The sequence below is a fragment of the Priapulus caudatus genome, unplaced genomic scaffold, assembly GCF_000485595.1.
Source record: "Priapulus caudatus unplaced genomic scaffold, Priapulus_caudatus-5.0.1 Scaffold650, whole genome shotgun sequence".
Taxonomy (NCBI): Eukaryota; Metazoa; Priapulida; class Priapulimorpha; order Priapulimorphida; family Priapulidae; genus Priapulus; species Priapulus caudatus.
The window spans coordinates 83,391-91,872 of record NW_014577711.1 but is presented as its reverse complement, the minus strand read 5'-3'; the positions used below and the strand labels follow the sequence as shown (position 1 = coordinate 91,872).

Genomic DNA, 8,482 nt, shown 5'->3' with positions numbered 1-8,482 from the left:
AAGATATTCAACATTAATGTGATCGTGCTACTACAGTCAACTGTATTATACACGTTGACAAGAAGAAACTCTACATCGAGTCGAAATTTTATTTGGTAAGAATATGAACACTTACAACGGTACGCAAACTGGGTGTTCATGATGCGGTGTTGTGATCGTGTGAGCTATATTAAATAGCTTCCCTATGATTTTACTTACGTAATTGAACACCTACCTCTTAATTCATGGCCAGACGTCTACGCTGTGCATTCAATTTTAACTGCATCGGGTTACAGGCTGTATACTTATAGCCAGGGCGCAAGAGGTCAAGAACCTATCACAGATAAATCTGTAGCATTGCGATTGGTCCATGCCTGCTCATACCCGTAACATCGAGGAAGTATAAGGCATCTCTTTCCACAAGTTTCTTCTAATAAGTGAGATCGAAATTCCAGCTGTGGTAATTAGGTCATAGAAAAAATGGGGTATAAAATGGCCGAGGCGCGCTTATAGGAAGACATGATTAATGCATCCACGCGGTTTTTCGTTTTTGCAAGAATATATTATCAATATATATAATATATAATATATCACAAAATATCCCAAATGACCACAATCATATTTGTAAATGTTTTTATAGACAGAAACGCCCTGTAAATTGAAATACGAGGTTAGTGAAGAGAATTCTTTTGATCAAAAACCTAGACAGTCCTATACTAACAATGTTATAAAAGGCAGTTTATACCCCTCTTATCATGATCTCAATATGGCGGCAGGCGACTCTCCGATATGGCTTATACGAAAGCTTCCACTTTCTACATCTACTAAATTTTCATCTCAGTAGCCGGCGCGTAATATAACACATGTGTTCCCCAGAATTATTTAACGCGGCAACACTAAGTCAATTTCCTCCTGCAACGGCAGTTACATTTAATATAAACTATATTTAATGTTATATTTAGCACAATTACGCCATACGATTTCGCCTTTTGCTATGGTTCGCGGTAGGCATTGTAAAAAATCTGTAACATTGGTACTGTATCGTATAGTACGTAGTAGGGGAAGTGCGTAGTAATGTGAAATCATTACGGTTTGTCCAACGGCTTGATGCCTCCATACAGTAACCAGTCGGCTGCGAATTTTAGAGTGAGCGAGACAGTCCTCTACCACGGAAAAACATTAATTGATAAAATCAGGAGTGAATAATACTAGATTATTCTATCTTATAGATTATAATATAGATCTTATAATATAGATCTTATAGATTATAATATCTATTATTATTCACTCCTAATAAATACTACTCTAGCTGTAGCCTATGTCTTCGTGAATGTGGTATCTTCTATTATTTTATACATTAATATAAATGCAATGTATATCGGGTTTAAAATCGAGAATAACTATATATATGTGTGTGTGTGTGGTGTGTGTGTGTGTGTGTGTGTGTCGCGCGCGCGCGCGCGTGCGCGTGCGCGTGTGCGCTGTGCCGTGTGCGTGTGCGTGTGGCTGTGCGTGTGCGTGTGCGTGTGTGTGTGTGTTGTGTGTAGTGTGTGTGTGTGTGTGCGTGTGTGTGCGTGCGTGTGTGTGTGTGTGTGTGCGTGCGTGTGTGTGTGTGTGTGTGTGTGTGTTGTGTCGTGTGCTGTGCGTGTCGTGTGCGGAGGTGTGTGTGTGTGTTGGGCGCGTGTGTGTGTGTGTGTGCGGTGTGGTGTGTGTGTGTTGTGTGTGTGTTGGGTTGTGCGTGTGTGTGTGTGTGTGTGCGCGCGCGCGTGTGTGTGTGCGTGTGAGGGTGTGGTGTGTTGTGTGTGTGTGTGTGTGTGTGTGTTTCGTGCGTGTGCGGCGTGCGTGTGCGCGTGTGTGTGTGTGTGTGTGTGTTGTAGACACTACTAGGTTAGTGGTAATTATTTGCTCTCGGTTGCAATTACGGCATAGGTATCGCCGGGTTTCAGTGATAATTATATTTTTAGTTATTTGTGTTCCTACCCATCGGTGATAATTTCAATCATATTCATTGTCAGCACGCGCAATTAGGACTACTGTTATTTAAACTTTGTTAAGCATTTCGTGGTAATTAAAATTAATTACTTCTCATTAATATCAAGTCATTAATTTGAAATTTTTACATAGTTATTATAATGCCATGTTACAAAATATCTAAATTGCAGCGTAGTAATTAATTTACATGTTGTTCAAAAGTGGGATTGAGAAATGCCGAAGCCTGAAATAAATGTAACATTTCGCTTTTAGGCACGACATGCCACCTGGTCAGTCTTCCATTCCAGAGCGATAGCCTTATCACGCGGACATGTAACATGACAGCAATAGACAAAATTGCGCCTGTAGAGCTCTCGACATTTGCAGACTAAGAGGACGATATTAGATTTTAGATTTTTTAGATTTTGAAATTTATTTACGCTTTCAAGTATATTACATTGTTACATATATCACAACAAGTTTTTTTAATAAATACAGCGTGGGAGGGCGAATTGACTATACAGTCTTCAAGTCAGCCACTCCGCTGTCGGACGATATTCGTGAGCGGTTAGAAGTTGACCTTGTATCTCACCTGGCTTACATTTCTACACTCTATATGATAAGAGTGGGCTTGTTAGTTCGTCATTAGTTCTTTAAATGACATCTATTATTGAAGCAGCTTTGTGATACTTAAGCACTCCTCTTGTTCGTTAGAGTAGTCATACAGACGTCATGCATGATCGGTTATGTATTTTAGACAATTGAATTAATCAACGTCCTTGCGGACACGCCACGGAATATCTGTTAAATAGTCCAGCTGTAGTCCAAATTTGCTCGAATGTGATTTAATATAGAAAGCTGTACCCGCTCATTCTCGCCATTCTCGCCCATACCCGCCCATTTTCGTAGAAAAATATTTTTTAAACCTGAAAACAATGAGAAGGCTTCAGGGCCATACGCTGAGCAAATTCCTAAGGGGAGCAAAATTTCATGACACATTTGTGTAATGATGAGGGTCTGGCGCAACTCTTGATCGTCGTTCATAGTGTGGTAGGGGTGGGTCTGAGACAATGATAAGTGATATACGATAAGGATTTCACGGATAAGTGACCAAAAAATCACGTTAGGGTTATTTACGATTATTAGCTAAGCTTGTTTTTTTAATTTTGCTCCAAAATCTAGGGGCAGCTGCCCCTCTTGCCCTAACACCCCCCCTCCCCACCACCACCACAGGCTACGACCCTGGGCTTAATTTCCTGTGTAAGTTGGATTAGAATAATGCTTTCATGTGCGACTCACACTCCGTGTATGATAACATGAAAATTCATGTATGGCATTTGTAACAGTGTTATGTATCTCATGGCACTATAGCCTACTACGTTCGACCATTTATTAAAAGTGATACAAAATTAATAATATACCAAGTCGAAATTGGTTTCCCAATCGGTTCATCCATTTAAACGAATTGGTGAGCACAGCACAGAAACCTAGTACACTAACAATTATTAGTACGACGTATTTCACAATCTGTATATGTTACCGATGACGGTGGGACATTCTCCATTCTCCTATCAAACTTGGTGAATGCACATTCAGTGTACACACAAAAGTGATTACTACAATAATCAAATCAAGTTCGAAAGCTAGATTTGCAGTTGCGATACATTAAGAAACTAGAAGGCACTCATGGAGTGCGAATCCTCTGCACACGCGATCACTACACCTGTGATATTTTGTAGGCTATCGCCTGTGCTTTTTGTTTTTGGATTTTTACGTGCATCTATGTATAATATTCATTGTGGGATGTCATTTATTTATGGATGCTCGCTAAATTTGTTAATTCTAATAGAACAGAAATTTACACGAAAACAATATCCTCCGCTGCACTACGTGCGGAGGATAAAGAGCTTAATCAAGCCTTCCATTTACCAAGCCTTTCAGAACCAAGCCTTTCACTTACGAGATGCTTTTAGTTCTAATGTTATTTTCTGCAGGACCTGCAATGGTAAGTGAGTTTGCAAATCAATTAACTATATCACGCGAGTGTGACCTTTATCTAGTAATGTCACCGGCAACAAATGGATTAAACGTCATAAGAAGCTACCGCGCATACGTAAGTGTTTCTTCATGACGCACAAGCTTGATTTAATTTACGTACCCATGCAAAGATAATTTCAGGAGTACTATCGTAAAGTGTTGTGAATGTTAAATAAATTTCATCCTGGAAAGGAAATTCCGGAAGAATAATCTTATTCGATAAATTTCACGTATGCGAATAATACGAAACAAAATTCTAGTAATAAACTGGATACACTGCGTTGATCAATAATAAAAACATACATATCATACGAATATTTGTAATCGGCAGTTACTGTTTCATATTATCAGTTTTATACGTGCATCCACTGCGCGCTCTCATATACATGTGCAAATAAGAGAGCTGCAGGCAGATTCTGACTTCAAATCACGGTAACAGGTGGCCTAGCTTTTCCCCTCACATTAGACAGCGGTCCCCAGCCTGCCAGCCTGGCAGCAACTATCTGCCATATAGATCTCGCATATTAAGGATAAAACATTGTATTTCAGCACATAATACGCGTGGAATGTGTAAAAAAGAGAGGAGAGACGTTGTTGTTTTTATGCGCATTCTCGAATTTCATGCCGTGATACTCACTCACATACGATGTTTTTACTGAACGTTTACGCCGTCCTATGATTAGGCAAGCGCTATACGATGCTCGTGGGGTAGCACTTCCTCTACACTAATGAAGCCTATTACTCTATTTTAATATCCACACTTTGCACATACAAGCGACATCTAGTCTAGACACTAGTCTTAAAAAAACACATTCAGAATGGTTTCTAAAATTTATACGTACAATATTTAATGGTCACAGTCCGGTTTGGTGTACGTCACGGTAACTGATTCAATAAATACATAAATAAACTTGAACAAAAATAAATAAATAAATAAATAGCATTTGGTCGCCGCTTGCGTCAGCAACGGGCAGCGGCAAATGATCACAGCCTTATTGTCGCCGAGCGCCAAAAATAAAAAAGACACTAGCATCGCAGATTAAACCGACAACGTGCGCGAACGCCGTCACTGCGCATGTTCGTAAAACGTCGTACGTAATGAGCTTCCGTGGCGAAACCTTAATACGTTTCCTGAAAACGTTTCGAAGTACTTATCGTATCAGGCACGAGAGATTTTCTTCTATATAACGTCGCCGTAGATGTTTATTATGTGCGCGTGAATCGAGACAGCGTTATTAATAAAAATTATAGCTGGCGTCAGTGGTGAATGGCATTGAGTATATCCATCCGAAAAATACGAGTGGATAGATATAGTGTGGTATTATATAGCTATGTGTTATATGTCAACATGTTTTGCTTGCATCTATATCACAAATACGACATACGCATATGCGCTCTCCTATGACACTATTTGTCATAGGAAGATTCTTCCTATGACAAATATTGGCGAGTGAACTTTAACGTTCCGCTTTACAGCAGAAATTCACTGCTTGCGTTCATAATAGCGCTCCTAAACTCATATGACGCGCACAACACATACAACCATATTTGTCATAATATAGGAAGAATCTTCCTATGACAAATAGTGTCATAGGAGGGCGTATATGCGTATGTCGTGTTTGTCATAGATGCTAGCAGAACAGGCTGTATATGTGGTATTTCAAAATTCTTCTATTACACAAATGTTATATATATATATATATATATACGAACACACACACACTTATATAATATATATATATATATATATATATATATATGTGTGTGTGTGTGTGTGTGTGTGTAGCTGTGTGTGTGTGTGTGTGTGTGTGTGTGTGTGTGTGTGTGTGACGTCGTGTGTGCGTGCGTGCGTGCGTGTGTGGGCGTGTGTGCGTGTGTGCGTGTGTGGCGTGTGTGCGTGTGTGCGTGTGTGCGTGTGTGTATTTGTGTGTGTGTTGTGTGTGTGTGTGTGTGTGTGTGTGTGTGGTGTGTGCTGTGTGTGTGTGTGTGTGTGTGTGTGTGTGTGTGTGTGTGTGTGTGTGTGTTTCTGTGTCTGTGGCGACGCAATATGACTTAGTTTCTGACCTTTATATGAAAGAGTTCACATGTAACTGCGCATGTGTCATTTCATCACGTCCATTCTATCCAGGTAGTTTTCGGTTTGGGTGGTCGTCGCATATCGCTTCTGCGTTGCGACATCACTGCATTCATAACAGTGAACGACGAGCATGTGAAGCGTGTCAGCGCTCTATTTCTGTTACAGGGACATTATCAGGCGAATTTCCCCAGGATAAGACCAAGTAACCATGAACTCGATCATATTTTATATTATCAGCATCGTTTACTTCGCAAGTAGTGAGACAGCGATGGAAATAACAAACGTTACGGTGTATCGTGTAGCGTTGCTGATGATGTCTCATACAAAGGCGCCTTACGACATGATGAAATGTGCGCCGGCAGTCAGCCTAGCGGTAGAAAAAATCAACGCTGACGTTCTCAACGACAATTACCGTCTAGAGCTGATTGAGATTTCGTACGGCCACTCATGCAACTATGACAAGGCACCGGGTTATGCCGCACAGGCGTTCTACACGAATGATATTATAGGTTTTGTTGGACCGGCTTGCTCCCATGCTCTGGACGCTGTCGCCCGTATGGCAGCCTTCTGGAACCTTCCTATCATAACAGGCGGAGGGGCACAAGGAATTTTCATTAAAAAACTGTTCTACCCAACTCTTACTCGTACATCGTACTGCCAGTGCAGACTGCGAAAAGTTCTCCACAGCATATTTATCCACTTCAACTGGTCACACATCGCAATAATCATTGACGTGAGTGACATATTTTCACTTGACTTCGGTCGTTCCTTGGAAGAAGGACTACAAAAGGATGATATTTTCCCGTTTGTTTTGGACATCTCAACACACGCAACAGACAAGAATACTGATTTCAGTAAACTCTTAACAAAGGCCAGTACAGTATCAAGAGGTAGGTGAAGTAGGTACCTACACATTATCGTTTTGTTTTATTAGCTTTTGATCTATAGTCGTTGGTCACCATTTCCTCGCCGTCGTAGCATTTGACATATCTGTAAGCCATTATCCGCCATGTATAGTTAATTTTGTTTTTGTTTCGTTTTGCTGAATCTCTAGTGATTGTGCTCAGCTTGCGCGGAGAATCGGTCAGAGAAGCGATGCTGACCGCCTATGACCTGGGAATGACCAACGGCGAATGGGTGTTCTTTGACACGGAGATGTTCAAAGAGCCATTCTGGGGCGACCACGGTTGGTATCGTGGTGATGACAACGACAAACGAGCCAGGTCTGCATATGAAGCCTTGCTGAGGGTGTCTCTCGTGCAGCCGAGAGGGGAGCAGTTCCCTCTGTTTGCGGAGAAGGTGATGGAGAGGGCAGCTACTCAGTACGGATATCATTTCAAGAACTCCAGTGAGGTATATCGATACAGGGAGTTATACAGCCAAATCAATAACTCTCTGTTAGTACAATGCATTAACATGTCATAATAAAATAAACATCTCAATACAACAATGAAATCATAAAACTGTGTTTTCATAGTTTATATTATGTCGAAAATATAGTAGGTAAGTAGTATTACTTACAGTTGAATCTGTCTGTCTGGCTGTCTGCCTGTCTGTCTGTCTGTCTGTCTGTCTGTCTGTCTGTCTGTCTGTCTGTCCGGCTGTCTGTCTGCCTGTCCGTCTGTCGGTGTGTCTGTCTGTCTGTCAGTCAGTCTGTCCGGCTGTCTGTGTGCCTGTCCGTCTGTCGGTGTGTCTGTCTGTCTGGCTGGCTGGCTGGCTGGCTGACTGGCTGGCTGGCTGTCTGTCTATTTGTTCGTCCGTCCGTCCGTCCGTCCGTCTGTCCGTCTGTCTGTCTGTCTGTCTGTCTGCCTGTCTGTCTGTCTGTCTGTCTGTCTGTCTGTCTGTCTGTCTGCCTGTCTGTCTGTCTGTCTGTCTGTCTGTCTGTCTGTCTGTGTGCCTGCCTGCTTTATATTGCATGTAGATTTTACGATTATATCTTTGAATATATATAACAATATGGCAGTGAACTTTTTCATTTGAGATTGTGGTCGTTCGGTGATGTTCCCTGCCATAGATATGTGGATAGTTTATGTTGTACTTGTAACATTTTGCCTGCGCATAGAGCTATGATGCCTTGTTTAAGACTTACTTGTAATCAGGTATATAGAAGATTTACCATGTTCACCATGTGAATATCGAGGTAGTGCTGTTGTGCCCCGAGTACATTCAAATCAAGTTACTCCTCCAATATGAGCGTGTGAAACCATTCTGATTTTGTACACGATTAGCTCAAGGACAAAGCTTTTATATTATTTAGAGAGAGATTTTAAGAGACTATCGATCATTTTGGCCCTTGAAATTCGTTTGGTTCCTCGGTGTTAGTTTGTGCCCCTTTGGTTGGTTAATACATTCTATAACCCCTCATTGCACCAGGCCCGTAGCCAGGGGGGGTTCGGGGGGTTCGAACAAACCCCCCCC

General features: G+C 41.4%; 1 protein-coding gene across 1 annotated transcript in view; it reads left to right on the top strand.

Moving 5' to 3' along the window:
- The first annotated feature begins 6,404 nt into the window (after window positions 1–6,404).
- Window positions 6,405–8,482, top strand: part of LOC106812447 (atrial natriuretic peptide receptor 1-like) — a 19,712-nt gene continuing 17,634 nt past the window's right edge. The window contains exons 1-2 of the mRNA XM_014816332.1: window positions 6,405–6,573; window positions 7,119–7,417. Coding sequence (XP_014671818.1) covers window positions 6,405–6,573; window positions 7,119–7,417 — 468 coding nt within the window. The remainder of the gene's footprint in view (window positions 6,574–7,118; window positions 7,418–8,482) is intronic.